Consider the following 20,668-nt stretch of genomic DNA (forward strand, 5'->3'; position numbering starts at 1 on the left):
TGCTGGTTCCCAGTACACGGTCCCTACAACACAACAACAAAAAACACATCATGGTACATAAGTCTGCCTGTGAAAACATTTTTCTTTACTATATCAAGGGAGAATAAGGATAGCCCTGGGATCAACAGTACCTGTATGTACTCTGTGAGAGTATTGAAGACCTGTTTCGCGACGTTAATTGCCTTGGAGAAATTGCGCTGTCCTTGTTCATCAATGACGTCCTTTCCCGAATAGTACCAGTAGAAATCACTGATTGATTCCTGTGTGTCGAGAGAAAAGCCACATAGACAAGTGGTTATCAACAGTACGATGTCTCTATTTGGCAGAGTTGAAGCGCTGTAACGATATAACCTGAAGAAGACTGTAAAAGCTCACCTGAACTCTCAGAAGGTAGTCCACGGTAGAGATGATGATGTTGACCGTAGTGTTGTTCCCCGTCTGTGTTCGCAGGTAGTTCTGAAAGTCTTTCCACGTTGAGGCGGAAGGTTGGGAAGAAAAACAGCACAGACACCGTTCTATAGTGATGCACGACTACAATGAGAGATTCCAGGTACAACTGGGAAAAAATTAGGAAACAGAGAGGAACCGGGGTTCTGGGTATTGACTAGGGGGGGCAACAGTAGTCTGGTGAGGACATGGGCTAGACGACAGTACCGCTCACCTGAGTTGTGACCTTCACAAAGCAGCTGCAGGAAGCGGAACAGGTCACAGGTGAACTCATCGTCCTGCATCACCTTCTCTCCTGTACGGCGACGGGGAGACAGACGGACACACGGGAGGGACAGCAGAGAGCATCAATAACAGAGCTGGCTGGTTTTGATCCACAATCACTACTGATCTGACTGAGGTGTGGAGTGAAACCCAGGTACACCTGGGACACAAGATACACCTGGGACACAAGATACACCTGGGACACATGATACACCTGGGACACATGATACACCTGGGACACATGATACACCTGGGACACATGATACACCTGGGACACATGATACACCTGGGACACAAGATACACCTGGGACACAAGATACACATGATACACCTGGGACACACGATACACCTGGCACACACGATACACCTGGGACACATGATACACCTGGCACACAAGATACACAAGATACACCTGGGACACATGATACACCTGGGACACATGATACACCTGGGACACATGATACACCTGGCACACACGATACACCTGGCACACACGATACACCTGGGACACATGATACACCTGGGACACATGATACACCTGGGACACAAGATACACCTGGGACATACGATACACCTGGGACACACGATACACCTGGGACACACGATACACCTGGGACACACATGATACACCTGGCACACATGATACACCTGGCACACACATCACATGATCCGAGTCTGGAATGGGTGAGAAACATGGGAGTGATCTGAGTCTGGAATGGGTGAGAAACATGGGAGTGATATGAGTCTGGAATGGGTGAGAAACATGGGAGTGATCTGAGTCTGGAATGGGTGAGAAATAATGGGAGTGATCTGAGTCTGGAGTGGGTGAGAAACATGGGAGTGATCTGAGTCTGGAATGGGTGAGAAACATGGAAGTGATCCAAGTCTGGAATGGGTGAGAAACATGGGAGTGATATGAGTCTGGAATGGCTGAGAAACATGGGAGTGGTCTGAGTCTGGAATGGGTGAGAAACATGGGAGTGATCTGAGTCTGGAATGGGTGAGAAACATGGGAGTGATCTGAGTCTGGAATGGCTGAGAAACATGGGAGTGATCTGAGTCTGGAATGGCTGAGAAACATGGGAGTGATCTGAGTCTGGAATGGCTGAGAAACATGGGAGTGATCTGAGGTGTAGCGGTACTAACCGAAGCAGCATTTTATACCGGAGTCTATGAGCCAATAAAGTACGATTTGCAAACAGAGGGTAAACAGAGTTGTTGATCTCTTTTATTTTAGGTCCTTGTAGAAGCAGTAGTATTGAGTCTAAACTGGGACAACTAAGCATGCCCAGCAGGCCAACAGTATACGGACTGTGTTTAAAAGGCTGCCTCTAAAGTAATGATGCTAATGTAAAAAAGACGACAGGCTGGTAACACGGTGGGGCTGTGACACGTCCACTGTAATGTTACCAACTCTGACAACATAAAGATAACTTGGTGTCTGAATTTCATGTTGGAGAGAGAAAGAGAAACAGGCTTGAAAGTGCTTCGGATGATACAGTGAGGTAAAACAGAGATAATCACTGGGATATAGATAGCTACTTTGATGTATTTCAGTATAAATGACCGGTGTGACCGCAGAGTGAAGGCTTGCTACTTTACACTGCCCAGGCTATGGGAGAAAAAAACATCTATATCAAATTGCTGCTAGTATCTGCTAGTAATGGTTTACAAAGCAACAATACAAGGTGACACTAGAACGTATACTTGGTAAGTGCACTTTCAGGCATATTTCACCATGTTAGACCAGATATGAAGTCTCATTAAGTGGCTAATTGGTCAACAGAGGATATGTTTCCTCTCCACATTAACTCTGTACCCCCTGTATATAGCCTCCACATTGACTCTGTACCGGTACCCCCTGTATATAGCCTCCACATTGACTCTGTACCGGTACCCCCTGTATGTAGCCTCCACATTGACTCTGTACCGGTACCCCCTGTATATAGCCTCCACATTGACTCTGTACCGGTACCCCCTGTATATAGCCTCCACATTGACTCTGTACCAGTACCCCCTGTATATAGCCTCCACATTGACTCTGTACCGGTACCCCCTGTATATAGCCTCCACATTGACTATGTACCGGTACCCCCTGTATATAGCCTCCACATTGACTCTGTACCGGTACCCCCTGTATATAGCCTCCACATTGACTCTGTACCGGTACCCCCTGTATATAACCTCCACATTGACTCTGTACCAGTACCCCCTGTATATAGCCTCCACATTGACTCTGTACCGGTACCCCCTGTATATAGCCTCCACATTGACTTGTACCGGTACCCCCTGTATATAGCCTCCACATTGACTCTGTACCGGTACCCCCTGTATATAGCCTCCACATTGACTCTGTACCGGTACCCCCTGTATATAGTCTCCACATTGACTCTGTACCGCCTGTATATAGCCTCCACATTGACTCTTTACTGGTACCCCCTGTATATAGCCTCCACATTGACTCTGTACCGCCTGTATATAGCCTCCACATTGACTCTGTACCGGTACCCCCTGTATATAGCCTCCACATTGACTCTGTACCGGTACCCCCTGTATATAGCCTCCACATTGACTCTGTACCGGTACCCCCTGTATATAGCCTCCACATTGACTCTGTACCGGTACCCCCTGTATATAGCCTCCACATTGACTTTGTACCGGTACCCCCTGTATATAGCCTCCACATTGACTCTGTACCGGTACCCCCTGTATATAGTCTCCACATTGACTCTGTACCGCCTGTATATAGCCTCCACATTGACTCTGTACCGGTACCCCCTGTATATAGCCTCCACATTGACTCTGTACCGCCTGTATATAGCCTCCACATTGACTCTGTACCGGTACCCCCCTGTATATAGCCTCCACATTGACTCTGTACCGGTACCCCCTGTATATAGCCGCCACATTGACTCTGTACCGGTACCCCCTGTATATAGCCTCCACATTGACTCTGTACCGGTATCCCCTGTATATAGCCTCCACATTGATTCTGTACCGGTACCCCCTGTATATAGCCTCCACATTGACTCTGTACCGGTATCCCCTGTATATAGCCTCCACATTGATTCTGTACCGGTACCCCCTGTATATAGCCTCCACATTGACTCTATACCGGTACCCCCTGTATATAGCCGCCACATTGACTCTATACCGGTATCCCCTGTATATAGCCTCCACATTGACTCTGTACCAGTACCCCCTGTATATAGCCTCCACATTGACTCTGTACCGGTACCCCCTGTATATAGCCTCCACATTGACTATGTACCGGTACCCCCTGTATATAGCCTCCACATTGACTCTGTACCGGTACCCCCTGTATATAGCCTCCACATTGACTCTGTACCGGTACCCCCTGTATATAACCTCCACATTGACTCTGTACCAGTACCCCCTGTATATAGCCTCCACATTGACTCTGTACCGGTACCCCCTGTATATAGCCTCCACATTGACTCTGTACCGGTACCCCCTGTATATAGCCTCCACATTGACTCTGTACCGGTACCCCCTGTATATAGCCTCCACATTGACTCTGTACCGGTACCCCCTGTATATAGTCTCCACATTGACTCTGTACCGCCTGTATATAGCCTCCACATTGACTCTTTACTGGTACCCCCTGTATATAGCCTCCACATTGACTCTGTACCGCCTGTATATAGCCTCCACATTGACTCTGTACCGGTACCCCCTGTATATAGCCTCCACATTGACTCTGTACCGGTACCCCCTGTATATAGCCTCCACATTGACTCTGTACCGGTACCCCCTGTATATAGCCTCCACATTGACTCTGTACCGGTACCCCTTGTATATAGTCTCCACATTGACTCTGTACCGCCTGTATATAGCCTCCACATTGACTCTGTACCGGTACCCCCTGTATATAGCCTCCACATTGACTCTGTACCGCCTGTATATAGCCTCCACATTGACTCTGTACCGGTACCCCCTGTATATAGCCTCCACATTGACTCTGTACCGGTACCCCTGTATATAGCCTCCACATTGACTCTGTACCGGTACCACCTGTAGATAGCCTCCACATTGACTCTGTACAGGTACCCCCTGTATATAGCCTCCACATTGACTCTGTACCGGTACCACCTGTATATAGCCTCCACATTTACTCTGTACCGGTACCCCCTGTATATAGCCTCCACATTGACTCTGTACCGGTACCCCCTATATATAGCCTCCACATTGACTCTGTACCAGTACCACCTGTAGATAGCCTCCACATTGACTCTGTACAGGTACCCCCTGCATATGTATGTTTCCTGGGAATATTGGTCAACTGAAGGATGTATGTTTCCTGGGAATATTTCACATATGTTGTCATGACTTTTCTTATAAATCTCATAAAGGGTCATGAATAACGTTAACACTAGGAAAGCATCATGTGCCAGTAGCCAGTAATTATTACCAACTCATGAAGCAACTGTCACCCATTACCATTTAGATTCCTCTGTATATCTAATATGGACTTTTCAGAGAGATATTCAGTGTAAATCAACAACAACAACAACAACAACAACAACAACAACATGAATGAAAATACAATATCAGTTCAAAAACACAACATAAATAAATAAAAAATAAAAAAGTAAAGGAGGGGGAAAGTTCATTGAAAAATTGACAATTTTCAGATAAAAAAACTGAAGTACAAGTACGGACACAAAAAACAACAACAAAGGATACAACAACATCGACTACATCACAGCTGGACCAATCACAGAACACAGAATCAACAGCTGGACCAATCACAGGCACACAGGGTCAACAACTGGACCAATCAGAGGGGAGACGATTGGGTAAACCTTCCACTAGGCACAGATCAGACCACTGAAGCCAATCAGCCACAGGTTCTTAATGCACAACAGACGACAGAGAGGGATGGACACTACAAGTTCTCCTTATATATATATATATATATGAATAACACACATCCAGCCAACTGCCACGACGGAGGACCAGAACAGACCAGACCACCACTTCACTTCAAAACAGCTCACTGATCTTACATCTAGAGTTACAGCCAGATACAAACCCCAAGAGGGATGACAGGGAGAGAGAGAGAGAGAGGCTGGTTGCCTACAGTACAGCTCTACAACAGCATTACATGGCTCTAGGTTGGATAGAGAGAGAGAGAGAGAGAGAGAGAGGAGGTGAGGGAGAGAGAGAAGAGGTGAGAGAGAAGAGATAAGAGAGAAGAGGTGAGAGAGAGAGAGAGAAGACGTAGAGAGAGAGAAGAGGTGTGAGAGAGAGAGAGAGAGAGAGAGAGAAGAGGTGAGAGAGAGAGAGAGAGAGAGAGAGAAGAGGTGAGAGAGAGAGGTAAACCAGACCTCAGAACAGATTGACAGCGTCATGCTATAGTAAAGGCAGAGCAGCAGGATATAGGGAAGGAAGAGGCGTCACGACCTGGACAGCTAATCACATCTAACAACACAAAGCTAACGAACGAACGACAGGAAAATGGCAGAAGTCATAATTACCACGCTCATGAGTGATGACTGAGGAGGGGAAGACAGTACATTAAACCAAAGAGAAGAAAGGAAAGAAAGAAAGCAGAAGTCAAACAGATTACAAATAGCTTTCAATATGGTTTTCATATCGGTTTGTTTCTTTGCAAATAAATCAGTTTAGGGTGAAGTATAGCGCAGAGCAGAAGTTGTCACTGTACATTGTAGAGAATTATGGAACCACGTTTGGGTCTTTGCCTGTCAAAAAACAAGATAAACGTCAATTAACACTATTTGACGTGTCAAAATAAGCTTGTTGTTATGTGAATATGACTGCACGTCACATAATAATTCAACACGTTCATACATGTTTTACATAGTTATTACACATTGATTACAGTATCCACGTTGTGTTTCATATGTCATGTCGTGTTTCATATGTCATGTCCTGTTTCATATGTCATGTCGTGTTTCATATGTCATGTCGTGTTTCATATGTCATGTTGTGTTTCATATGTCATGTCGTGTTTCATATGTCATGTCGAGTTTCATATGTCATGTCGTGTTTCATGTCGTGTTTCATATGTCATGTCGTGTTTCATATGTCTTGTCGTGTTTCATATGTCATGTCGTGTTTCATGTGTCACGTCGTGTTTCATATGTCATGTCGTGTTTCATATGCTATGATGTGTTTCATATGTCATGTCGTGTTTCATATGTCATGTCGTGTTTCATATGTCATGTCATGTTTCATATGTCATGTCGTGTTTCATATGTCATGTCGTGTTTCATATGCTATGATGTGTTTCATATGTCATGTCGTGTTTCATATGCTATGATGTGTTTCATATGTCATGTCGTGTTTCATATGTCTTGTCGTGTTTCATATGTCATGTCGTGTTTCATATGTCATGCCGTGTTTCATATGTCATGTCGTGTTTCATATGTCATGTCGTATATCATATGTCATGTCGTGTTTCATATGCTATGATGTGTTTCATATGTCATGTCGTGTTTCATATGTCATGTCGTGTTTCATATGTCATGTCGTGTTTCATATGTAATGTCAAGTTTCATGTCGTGTTTCATATGCCATGTCCTGTTTCATATGTCATGTCGTGTTTCATATGTCATGTCGTGTTTCATATGTCATGTCGTGTTTCATATGTCATGTCGTGTTTCATATGTCATGTCGTGTTTCATATGCTATGATGTGTTTCATATGTCATGTCGTGTTTCATATGTCTTGCCGTGTTTCATATGTCATGTCGTGTTTCATATGTCTTGCCGTGTTTCATATGTCATGTCGTGTTTCATGTCTTGTCGTGTTTCATATGTCATGTCGTGTTTCATATGTCATGTCGTGTTTCATATGCTATGATGTGTTTCATATGTCATGACGTGTTTCATATGTCTTGTCGTGTTTCATATGTCATGTCGTGTTTCATATGTCATGTCGTGTTTCATATGTCATGTCGTGTTTCATATGCTATGATGTGTTTCATATGTCATGTCCTGTTTCATATGTCATGTCGTGTTTCATATGTCATGTCGTGTTTCATATGTCATGTCGAGTGTCATATGTCATGTCGTGTTTCATATGCTATGATGCTGGTCAACAGACACACTTCCCCAGGCTCTGGACAGTGCTGGTCATAAAACAAGCTAGCTAGCTGATGGGTGCTAGCTGAAAAACTTAGCAAACCGACATAATCTGTTTCAGTAGCTATTTTGTAATAAAATATATATATTTTAACTAGGCAAGTCAGTTAAGAACAAATTCTTATTTACAATGACAGCCTAGGAACAGTGGGTTAACTGCCATAATCAGGGGCAGAACGACAGATTGTCAGCTCGGGGATTCAATCCAGAAACCTTTTGGTTACTGGCCCAACGATCTAACCACTAGGCTACCTGCCACCCCTATCTATCTAGCTAGGTGTCATAATCTAAAATAACCCTAAATTATAAGACAGTTCTTACTTGATTAATGGTGGTCGGACCCATTTATGTGAAGCTAGCCACAATAGTGGACTTTGCGGTTCGCCTTCAAAATAAAAGTCTCAATGAAAGTGATGCAAATTAATACAAATAGTGGAATCATGCCATAATGGAATAGATCATACTAAACTAGGTTGGAATGTTCTTATATAAATTCGACAAAATTCAATAATTTGTTAATTTGACAGAAACCTATTGAAAACACACTGGATGTAGTAGACTTTAGAATTGCATTGGGGGCTTATGATCCTTATTTCACTGTACAGCCTTACCTATGGGTTGTGGATCAATGACATGGGTTATCAGTCTACTCAGTGACACCCAGAGAACATTAGCATCATAGCTCTTATTGCGGGACTCTGAAACCACTGTGAATTCAGCCTCATGTTATTTTTATTTTTATTTTTTTTAACCTTTATTTTACCAAATTCTTATTTTCAATGACGGCCTAGGAACAGTGGGTTAACTGCCTGTTCAGGGGCAGAACGACAGATTTTGTACCTTGTCAGCTCGGGGATTTGAACTTGCAACCTTTCGGTTACTAGTCCAATGTTCTAACCACTAGGCTACCCTGCCGCCTCTACACTCTAACCACTAGGCTACCCTGCCGCCCCAATGACATGTATTGTACCAGTCAACCCTACAATGTATTGAACACAAGACAACGTGGAGGTTTTGGAGCCTGATATCGCTGAGGAGGACGTTGGGGAAAAAAGCACTTGGGTACTGAGTAGACTGATAACTCCATTTCATTGCTCCACATTCCAACACTCCAGCCTTGTTTAAAACATCTTAAGGATAGGGGGCACTATTTTGACGTCTGGATGAAAATCCCAAAGTAAACTGCCTGCTACTCAGGCCCAGAATGATATGCATATAATTGGTAGATTTGGATAGAAAACACTCTAGTTTCTAAAACTGTTAAAATGATGTCTGTGAGTATAACATAACTTATTTGGCAGGTGAAACACCGAGGACAAACCATCCAGGAAATCTTTTTTTTTTTTTGAGGTCACTGTCTTTTCAATTGGTTTTCTATAGGGAACTAGATTTATGAGGGACCTGGTTGCAAATTCCACTATTGTGGCTTCAAAACACATAACCCGGCCCGGTCAAGCCACACTACCCACATGAAGCTAGCTGGCTGCTTATAAGGTTAGTTTTGGGCAGCAGGGTTAAGTAGCTGGCTAGCTAGTTATTTCAATAGGAGAACAACAAGTAGCTACCTAGCTAATACTTACTCACATGGATTCCTAAATCATTGCTAAGAATAGTGAAAATGAATGCAGTTTCTACTGGTAATTGTTTTCAGGCTGGTTGCATTGGTGCTAGCTAGGTACCAAACTAAAGCTAGCTAGCTAGGTAACAAACTAAAGCTAGCTAGCTAGGTAACAAACCAAAGCTAGCCAGGTGCCAAACTAAAGCTAGCTAGCTAGGTACCAAACTAAAGCAAGCTAGCTAGGTACCAAACTAAAGCTAGCTAGCTAGGTACCAAACTAAAGCTGGCTAGCTAGGTACCAAACTAAAGCTAGCTAGCTAGGTACCAAACTAAAGCTGGCTAGCTAGGTACCAAACTAAAGCTAGCTAGCTAGGTACCAAACTAAAGCTAGCTAGCTAGCCCAGAAATTGCTAATAGCATCTGTATCAAATATTTTTGCAAACATGTTTGATCCTGATTTAATTTCAAACAGACGTTTTCCCATTCGATGGAATAGATAATGTGTTATTACCTAGATAATGTGTTGTTACCTAGATAATGTGTTATTACCTAGATAATGTGTTGTTACCTAGATAATGTGTTGTTACCTAGATAATGTGTTGTTTTTTGACACGCAAAGACCCAAACGGTGTTCCAAAGAGAATTAAGAAAAGAGAATTTAGAAAAGGAAAAGAGTTGGTCAAAGTTCTAGAAGAATGCACATTGTAGAGAATTTAGAATAGGAATTAAGTTGGTCAGAGTTCTAGAAGACTGCACATTGTAGAGAATTTAGAATAGGAATTAAGTTGGTCAGAGTTCTAGAAGACTGCACATTGTAGAGAATTTAGAATAGGAATTAAGTTGGTCAGAGTTCTAGAAGACTGCACATTGTAGAGAATTTAGAATAGGAATTAAGTTGGTCAGAGTTCTAGAAGACTGCACATTGTAGAGAATTTAGAATAGGAATTAAGTTGGTCAAAGTTCTAGAAGACTGCACATTGTAGAGAATTTAGAATAGGAATTAAGTTGGTCAGAGTTCTAGAAGACTGCACATTGTAGAGAATTTAGAATAGGAATTAAGTTGGTCAGAGTTCTAGAAGACTGCACATTGTAGAGAATTTAGAATAGGAATTAAGTTGGTCAGAGTTCTAGAAGACTGCACATTGTAGAGAATTTAGAATAGGAATTAAGTTGGTCAGAGTTCTAGAAGACTGCACATTGTAGAGAATTTAGAATAGGAATTAAGTTGGTCAGAGTTCTAGAAGACTGCACATTGTAGAGAATTTAGAATAGGGTACAGTGACAAAACAGTTGGTTGATTATTCATAAACCCCCCCCCCCCCCAAAAAGGAATTGTATTCCGTTTCAATCAAGTAGTGGCAACATGTGTGACCCACTATGAAACATTTTGTTTTAAAATGAGGGAGAGAAAACTAAACAAACAAAATAAAAGAGCTAAATGCTTCCATTTCTTCTACTGCATATGAGAAGTAATATAGTAATATAAACCAGGAAGGAAGGGCCATAAGAACAGTGAGGGTATGACAGAAAACCTTCCAGATGCCTCCTACTAACATTAACAATGATCATTTTGAAGGGTTTATTATGGCGCAAAAAAAACGAATATATACAAAGCAATGATTAGTGATTGCTGTTTGTTTGTTCAACCCTGTGGCTCCACTGATTCACTCTGCTCGTGCTGATTGGCTTGCGTATGGGATAAGCTTTGTGCTGATTGGCTTGCGTATGGGATAAGCTTTGTGCTGATTGGCTTGCGTATGGGATAAGCTTTGTGCTGATTGACTTGCGTATGGGATAAGCTTTGTGCTGATTGGCTTGCGTATGGGATAAGCTTTGTGCTGATTGGCTTGCGTATGGGATAAGCTTTGTGCTGATTGGCTTGCGTATGGGATAAGCTTTGTGCTGATTGGCTTGCGTATGGGATAAGCTTTGTGCTGATTGGCTTGCGTATGGGATAAGCTTTGTGCTGATTGGCTTGCGTATGGGATAAGCTTTGTGCTGATTGGCTTGCGTATGGGATAAGCTTTGTGCTGATTGGCTTGCGTATGGGATAAGCTTTGTGCTGATTGGCTTGCGTATGGGATAAGCTTTGTGCTGATTGGCTTGCGTATGGGATAAGCTTTGTGCTGATTGGCTTGCGTATGGGATAAGCTTTGTGCTGATTGGCTTGCGTATGGGATAAGCTTTGTGCTGATTGGCTTGCGTATGGGATAAGCTTTGTTGTCAATGTATCCTTTAAAAAATAATAATCATCATTTGTCATAGAGAAAACACAGGGAATTTGTTCCTACACCGCCTGACTAGCATATTGGAAACGCTCGCTATAAATTACCATCAACTTTGATTCATTCTTAGAAGTGTTGTCCATCCATCCAGCCTTTGAATACAACATTGACCACAACACAGGTAGAATGTGGCACCCATAGACAACACATGGGAGGTTAGTAAATAACTGAAGAGCACAAAGACATTTGACGTGGACAGCAGGAAATGAAAAGTGATTGTTGCACGTAGACAGACGGATACAGGAGACGCTGTATTTCCAGTGTCCAAAACCCAACATAACTCCTGTTCAGTCAATGTGATGACAAAACAAAAGGACAAAGGAAGAAAACCAGGATGAATTTATATTTAATTTATATATTATTATATTTATATATATTTATATTGAATATATATTAAACACATCTTAAATATGAATCTTAAATATCTTATATATATATAATACGTATATGTTTCATCTTCTATTATGTCCATGTGTGTTCTGGTATGATACCCATTCCTTTCCCTCTTTAATACTGAATATATTGTGAAGACATTATGGCGATGAACTCTCCCATCTTCAGCATGTGTTGTACAGAGACAGTAGGACATTACCTTTAATTAACATAGACAGTAGGAGACAGTAGGACATTACCTTTAATTAGTGTTTCTACTTGTCGGTAGTTAATATGTACCTGATCCCTCCTCTGTCACCATGCCCAGTCCCTCTGCTTTATTCTGCCGCTCAAACGCATTCAGGTCCAGAACACTGGAACAGAGAGACAGAGAGGTCAACGACATATTTACACACCGAACACTCCACCGAACGGAGCGAGCGACGTGAGGATGAGGAGGGTACAGCAGTACCTGCACGACTGCATCAGACCAGCCAGACTCTGGAAGAAGCCCACATCCTTCTTGTCTTTCAGGTAGTCCAGCATTTTCTGTCAGAGAGAAACACGGAGACATGAGAGAGTAAAAACTACAGAGACATGAGAGAGTAAAAACTACAGAGACATGAGAGTAAACACTACAGAGACATGAGAGAGTAAACACTACAGAGACATGAGAGAGTAAACACTACAGAGACATGAGAGACATGAGAGAGTAAACACTATAGAGACACAGAGACATGAGAGAGTAAACACTACAGAGACACAGAGACATGAGAGAGTAAACACTACAGAGACATGAGAGAGTAAACACTACAGAGACATGAGAGAGTAAACACTACAGAGACATGAGAGAGTAAACACTACAGAGACATGAGAGAGTAAACACTACAGAGACATGAGAGAGTAAACACTACAGAGACACAGAGACATGAGAGAGTAAACACTACAGAGACATGAGAGAGTAAACACTACAGAGACATGAGAGAGTAAACACTACAGAGAAATGAGATAGTAAACACTACAGAGACATGAGAGAGTAAACCCTACAGATACACAGAGACATGAGAGAGTAAACACTACAGAGACATGAGAGAGTAAACACTACAGAGACATGAGAGAGTAAACACTACAGAGACACAGAGACATGAGAGAGTAAACACTACAGAGACACGAGAGAGTAAACACTACAGAGACATGAGAGAGTAAACACTACAGAGACATGAGAGAGTAAACACTACAGAGACACGAGAGAGTAAACACTACAGAGACATGAGAGAGTAAACACTACAGAGACATGAGAGAGTAAACACTACAGAGACATGAGAGAGTAAACACTACAGAGACATGAGAGAGTAAACACTACAGAGACATGAGAGAGTAAACACTACAGAGACACAGAGACATGAGAGAGTAAACACTACAGAGACATGAGAGAGTAAACACTACAGAGACATGGGAGAGTAAACACTACAGAGACATGAGAGAGTAAACACTACAGAGACACAGAGACATGAGAGAGTAAACACTACAGAGACATGAGAGAGTAAACCCTACAGAGACATGAGAGAGTAAACACTACAGAGACATGAGAGAGTAAACACTACAGAGACATGAGAGAGTAAACACTACAGAGACATGAGAGAGTAAACACTACAGAGACATGAGAGAGTAAACACTACAGAGACATGAGAGAGTAAACACTACAGAGACACAGAGACATGAGAGAGTAAACACTACAGAGACATGAGAGAGTAAACACTACAGAGACACAGAGACATGAGAGAGTAAACACTACAGAGACATGAGAGAGTAAACACTACAGAGACACAGAGACTACATTGATGCAGTTTAATGGTAGATACCAGGCCGATAAGTGACTGATGGTAGATTGATGCAGTTTAATGGTAGATACCAGGTCGATAAGTGACTGATGGTAGATACCAGGCCGATAAGTGACTGATGGTAGATTGATGCAGTTTAATGGTAGATACCAGGCCGATAAGTGACTGATGGTAGATTGATGCAGTTTAATGGTAGATACCAGGCCGATAAGTGACTGATGGTAGATACCAGGTCGATAAGTGACTGATGGTAGATTGATGCAGTTTAATGGCAGATACCAGGTTGATAAGTGACTGATGGTAGATTGATGCAGTTTAATGGTAGATACCAGGTCGATAAGTGACTGATGGTAGATTGATGCAGTTTAATGGTAGATACCAGGTCGATAAGTGACTGATGGTAGATTGATGCAGTTTAATGGTAGATACCAGGTCGATAAGTGACTGATGGTAGATTGATGCAGTTTAATGGTAGATGGACCTACCTGCTGAACAGTCGAGTTGCCTCCATTGAGGACAGCTATCCCCAGCTTCAGAGTAGAGGCCACCATGGGACCCATCTCACCTGGTGGGGAACACAACACCTTTATACTGGGTCTAGTACGTCACAACGTAGCTACCTACCTACTGTGGACAGAGCTCTGCTTTATTGTGAGAGTTATGGGTCACTGAGATCACACATGGCTACTCTTTCCATGACATAGACTGACCAGGTGAATCCAGGTGAAAGCTATGATCCCACTTCAATCAGTGTAGATGAAGGGGAGGAGACAGGTGGTTAAAGAATGATTTTTAAGCCTTGAGATAATTGAGAATTTGATATTGTATGTGTGCCATTTAGAGGGTGAATGGTCAAGACTAAATATTTAAGTAGCCTTTGCACGGGGTATGGTAGTAGGTGCCAGGGCGCACTGGTTTGTGTGAAGAACTGCAACGCTGCTGGGTTTTTCACGCTCAACAGTTTCCCGAGTGTATCAAGAATGGTCCACCGCCCAAAGGCCCTCCAGCCAACTTGAAACAACTGTTGGAAGCATTGGAGTCAACATGGGCCAGCATCCCTGTGGAACACTTTCAGACACCTTGTGGAGTCCATGACCCGACAAATCGAGTCTGTTCTGAGGGCTGAAAGGGGGCGGGGGCAGGGACTCACTATTAGGAAGGTGTTCCTAATGTTTTGTCCACTCAGTGTACATCCTGTTCGTCCATTCTACTCAGAGAGCTTACCTTTGCTGGCGCTGATGGTCTGCAGCACCATCTCTGCAGCACCTCGGTCGTGTAACCTGGCCTGCTGATATAGCAGCTTCTGTTTCTCCATCTCTTTTTCCTGCAGGAGGGAGGAAGAGGAGGAGGAGGAGGAGGAGAGACCTGAGAGACTGCACCTTCCTGTCCAATCAGACCACCCATCGGGCTACAAGACACTCAACACCACCCTGGAGGTGAAGACCTACTCCTGCACCAGGCCCAAGATCACCTTCCGTAGGTGTTTTCTATCAATGTCTAATTGAATTCAGGATGATGTCATTGGTGTTAATAATGCCTGTTGAAGACAAATGTATTACAATATTGCAAGTCATAACCACAGGGCCTACAGAGGGCTTGGAGGCTACAGAGGGCTTGGAGCTGGATGGGAGCAGGCAGTCTGTCTGTGTGTTAGTACAGTGAGGTGGACTGTAAGCTCAGTGCTGAGGGACGTGAGACACATAGACAACGAGGGGGACAGTGTCATGTCTCCAGCAACACCCACTGAAACAGTGACAACCAAACAGCAGCAACAACTCTGCCCGACTGAGGGAACAGCATGGCAGGGAGCGCTATAGGGGGTCCAGGCTTGGTTGCTTCCCCACTTTCCATCTGAGCCACAGCAGAAGAACACAAGGGGATGGAAGAGCTCGGGAAAAGCAAGATGGCCGCTCTCCTAATTTAGGCTTTTTTTTTTTTACAGTGTTGAAGAAAAAAACCAAATCAGGAAGCGGAGAGGGGCGGGGCTGAACGATATGAATGAAGAACCTTCAAAAGAAAGAACAGGAAATACAGAAATACTGGAAAGGAAACAAGATGCAAAATCAACAAGAGACAGTTGTTTTTTTTGAGAACTTTGTTACCAGAGATTCTTCCTCCTTCTTGGCAATTTTGTTGCTTAAACCTTTGCTTATATCACGCTGGGGAAACAGAATGGTAACATTTCACAGTGCACGGATCCCACCCAGCTATACTCAGAAAATAGAAAAACCTCCTAGAAAATGAAGGTGAAAAGATTGGTGTAATAATGACAGGATGTGGTCCTGAGGAGCAGCCTACTGAAAACCCATGCTGATTAACATCCTCAGTGTTTTACGGGTGTAATAATGACAGGATGTGGTCCTGAGGAGCAGCCTACTGAAAAGCCATGCTGATTAACATCCTCAGTGTTTTACGGGTGTAATAATGACAGGATGTGGTCCTGAGGAGCAGCCTACTGAAAAGCCATGCTGATTAACATCCTCAGTGTTTTACGGGTGTCGCTGCATGATCACACAAACCACACGAGGAGAAAAAAAAGATACAGATGTACACCATGTTCCATTATAACAGGGGCTCCGGAGTGGAGCAGAGGTCTAAGGCACTGCGTCTCGGTGCTACAGGCGTAATTTCAGACGTCACCTGGTTCGATTCCAGGCTGTATCACAACCGGCCGTGATTGGGAGTTCAAAAGGGCGGAGCACAATTGGCCCCAGCGTCGCCCGGGGTTAGGGTTTGGCCAGGGTAGGCCGTCATTGTAAATAAAATAAAATGTTCTTAACTGACTTGCATCGTTAAATAAATCAAATAAAAAATGTTGTCAATCTATGGTAAATTACACCAGGTATGAGACAGATGAGCCGCATCATTATCAACTGATTGGTAATCCAACTTGAGATCCACAAGCCATTAATGTCAATGAACGACGTGGGAGAAAGTTTGTATTGCACAAGATTGTGTCAACTCAGAGAGAAGACTCTACGTGCCATCTCTTCAGGGGTCATTATCTCAACTCAGAGAAGACTCTAGCTGCCATCTCTTCAGGGGTCACCATCTCAACTCAGAGAGAAGACTCTACGTGCCATCTCTTCAGGGGTCATCATCTCAACTCAGAGAAGACTCTACGTGTCATCTCTTCAGGGGTCATTATCTCAACTCAGAGAGAAGACTCTAGCTGCCATCTCTTCAGGGGTCATTATCTCAACTCAGAGAGAAGACTCTACGTGCCATCTCTTCAGGGGTCATTATCTCAACTCAGAGAGAAGACTCTATGTGACATCTCTTCAGGGGTCATTATCTCAACTCAGAGAGAAGACTCTATGTGCCATCTCTTCAGGGGTCATTATCTCAACTCAGAGAAGACTCTATGTGCCATCTCTTCAGGGGTCATTATCTCAACTCAGAGAGAAGACTCTACGTGCCATCTCTTCAGGGGTCATTATCTCAACTCAGAGAGAAGACTCTACGTGCCATCTCTTCAGGGGTCATTATCTAAAATCAGAGAGAAGACTCTATGTGCCATCTCTTCAGGGGTCATTATCTCAACTCAGAGAAGACTCTATGTGCCATCTCTTCAGGGGTCATTATCTCAACTCAGAGAGAAGACTCTACGTGCCATCTCTTCAGGGGTCATTATCTCAACTCAGAGAGAAGACTCTACGTGCCATCTCTTCAGGGGTCATTATCTCAACAGAGTAGACTCTACGTGCCATCTCTTCAGGGGTCATTATCTCAACTCAGAGAGTAGACTCTAGCTGCCATCTCTTCAGGGGTCATTATCTCAACTCAGAGAGAAGACTCTACGTGCCATCTCTTCAGGGGTCATTATCTCAACTCAGAGAGAAGACTCTACGTGCCATCTCTTCAGGGGTCATTATCTCAACAGAGTAGACTCTACGTGCCATCTCTTCAGGGGTCATTATCTCAACTCAGAGAGAAGACTCTACGTGCCATCTCTTCAGGGGTCATTATCTCAACTCAGAAAGAAGACTCTATGTGTCATCTCTTCAGGGGTCATTATCTCAACTCAGAGAGAAGACTCTATGTGCCATCTCTTCAGGGGTCATTATCTCAACTCAGAGAAGACTCTATGTGCCATCTCTTCAGGGGTCATTATCTCAACTCAGAGAGAAGACTCTACGTGCCATCTCTTCAGGGGTCATTATCTCAACTCAGAGAGAAGACTCTACGTGCCATCTCTTCAGGGGTCATTATCTAAAATCAGAGAGAAGACTCTATGTGCCATCTCTTCAGGGGTCATTATCTCAACTCAGAGAGAAGACTCTATGTGCCATCTCTTCAGGGGTCATTATCTCAACTCAGAGAGAAGACTCTACGTGCCATCTCTTCAGGGGTCATTATCTCAACAGAGTAGACTCTACGTGCCATCTCTTCAGGGGTCATTATCTCAACTCAGAGAGAAGACTCTACGTGCCATCTCTTCAGGGGTCATTATCTCAACTCAGAGAGAAGACTCTACGTGCCATCTCTTCAGGGGTCATTATCTCAACAGAGTAGACTCTACGTGCCATCTCTTCAGGGGTCATTATCTCAACTCAGAGAGAAGACTCTACGTGCCATCTCTTCAGGGGTCATTATCTCAACTCAGAGAGAAGACTCTAGCTGCCATCTCTTCAGGGGTCATTATCTCAACTCAGAGAGAAGACTCTACGTGCCATCTCTTCAGGGGTCATTATCTCAACTCAGAGAAGACTCTATGTGCCATCTCTTCAGGGGTCATTATCTCAACTCAGAGAGAAGACTCTACGTGCCATCTCTTCAGTGGTCATTATCTCAACTCAGAGAGAAGACTCTACGTGCCATCTCTTCAGGGGTCATTATCTCAACTCAGAGAGAAGACTCTATGTGCCATCTCTTCAGGGGTCATTATCTCAACTCAGAGAGAAGACTCTATGTGCCATCTGTTCAGGGGTCATTATCTCAACTCAGAGAGAAGACTCTACGTGCCATCTCTTCAGGGGTCATTATCTCAACTCAGAGAGAAGACTCTACGTGCCATCTCTTCAGGGGTCATTATCTCAACTCAGAGAGAAGACTCTACGTGCCATCTCTTCAGGGGTCATTATCTCAACAGAGTAGACTCTACGTGCCATCTCTTCAGGGGTCATTATCTCAACTCTGAGAGTAGACTCTAGCTGCCATCTCTTCAGGGGTCATTATCTCAACTCAGAGAGAAGACTCTACGTGCCATCTCTTCAGGGGTCATTATCTCAACTCAGAGAGAAGACTCTACGTGCCATCTCTTCAGGGGTCATTATCTCAACTCAGAGAGAAGACTCTAGCTGCCATCTCTTCAGGGGTCATTATCTCAACTCAGAGAGAAGACTCTACGTGCCATCTCTTCAGGGGTCATTATCTCAACTCAGAGAAGACTCTATGTGCAATCTCTTCAGGGGTCATTATCTCAACTCAGAGAGAAGACTCTACGTGCCATCTCTTCAGTGGTCATTATCTCAACTCAGAGAGAAGACTCTACGTGCCATCTCTTCAGGGGTCATTATCTCAACTCAGAGAGAAGACTCTATGTGCCATCTCTTCAGGGGTCATTATCTCAACTCAGAGAGAAGACTCTATGTGCCATCTGTTCAGGGGTCATTATCTCAACTCAGAGAGAAGACTCTACGTGCCATCTCTTCAGGGGTCATTATCTCAACTCAGAGAGAAGACTCTACGTGCCATCTCTTCAGGGGTCATTATCTCAACTCAGAGAGAAGACTCTACGTGCCATCTCTTCAGGGGTCATTATCTCAACTCAGAGAGAAGACTCTACGTGCCATCTCTTCAGGGGTCATTATCTACACTCAGAGAGAAGACTCTATGTGACATCTCTTCAGGGGTCATTATCTCAACTCAGAGAAGACTCTATGTGCCATCTCTTCAGGGGTCATTATCTCAACTCAGAGAGAAGACTCTACGTGCCATCTCTTCAGGGGTCATTATCTCAAATCAGAGAGAAGACTCTATGTGCCATCTCTTCAGGGGTCATTATCTCAACTCAGAGAGAAGACTCTACGTGCCATCTCTTCAGGGGTCATTATCTCAACTCAGAGAGAAGACTCTACGTGCCATCTCTTCAGGGGTCATTATCTCAACAGAGTAGACTCTACGTGCCATCTCTTCAGGGGTCATTATCTCAACTCAGAGAGTAGACTCTAGCTGCCATCTCTTCAGGGGTCATTATCTCAACTCAGAGAGAAGACTCTACGTGCCATCTCTTCAGGGGTCATTATCTCAACAGAGTAGACTCTACGTGCCATCTCTTCAGGGGTCATTATCTCAACTCAGAGAGTAGACTCTAGCTGCCATCTCTTCAGGGGTCATTATCTCAACTCAGAGAGAAGACTCTACGTGCCATCTCTTCAGGGGTCATTATCTCAACTCAGAGAGAAGACTCTACGTGCCATCTCTTCAGGGGTCATTATCTCAACAGAGTAGACTCTACGTGCCATCGCATCAGGGGTCATTATCTCAACTCAGAGAGAAGACTCTACGTGCCATCTCTTCAGGGGTCATTATCTCAACTCAGAGAGAAGACTCTACGTGCCATCTCTTCAGTGGTCATTATCTCAACTCAGAGAGAAGACTCTATGTGCCATCTCTTCAGGGGTCATTATCTCAACTCAGAGAGAAGACTCTACATGCCATCTCTTCAGGGGTCATTATCTCAACTCAGAGAGAAGACTCTATGTGCCATCTCTTCAGGGGTCATTATCTCAACTCAGAGAGAAGACTCTACGTGCCATCTCTTCAGGG

General features: G+C 43.7%; 1 protein-coding gene across 4 annotated transcripts in view; it reads right to left on the reverse strand.

The window, feature by feature from the left end:
• The window catches only part of LOC109876547 (ryanodine receptor 2), a 276,342-nt gene that overhangs the window by 50,182 nt on the left and 205,492 nt on the right, over nucleotides 1–20,668 (reverse strand). For 3 of the 4 annotated variants that reach the window (XM_031813092.1, XM_031813094.1, XM_031813095.1), the window contains 8 exons: nucleotides 15,122–15,221; nucleotides 14,383–14,462; nucleotides 12,529–12,605; nucleotides 12,357–12,430; nucleotides 6,213–6,230; nucleotides 662–742; nucleotides 376–464; nucleotides 132–260 (listed from right to left, as the gene is read on the reverse strand). In XM_031813092.1, the coding sequence (XP_031668952.1) occupies nucleotides 132–260; nucleotides 376–464; nucleotides 662–742; nucleotides 6,213–6,230; nucleotides 12,357–12,430; nucleotides 12,529–12,605; nucleotides 14,383–14,462; nucleotides 15,122–15,221 (648 nt within the window). The remainder of the gene's footprint in view (nucleotides 1–131; nucleotides 261–375; nucleotides 465–661; nucleotides 743–6,212; nucleotides 6,231–12,356; nucleotides 12,431–12,528; nucleotides 12,606–14,382; nucleotides 14,463–15,121; nucleotides 15,222–20,668) is intronic. The other variant, XM_031813093.1, reaches the window with a different exon arrangement.

The sequence above is a fragment of the Oncorhynchus kisutch genome, unplaced genomic scaffold (genome assembly GCF_002021735.2).
Source record: "Oncorhynchus kisutch isolate 150728-3 unplaced genomic scaffold, Okis_V2 Okis04b-Okis11a_hom, whole genome shotgun sequence".
Lineage (NCBI taxonomy): Eukaryota > Metazoa > Chordata > Actinopteri > Salmoniformes > Salmonidae > Oncorhynchus > Oncorhynchus kisutch.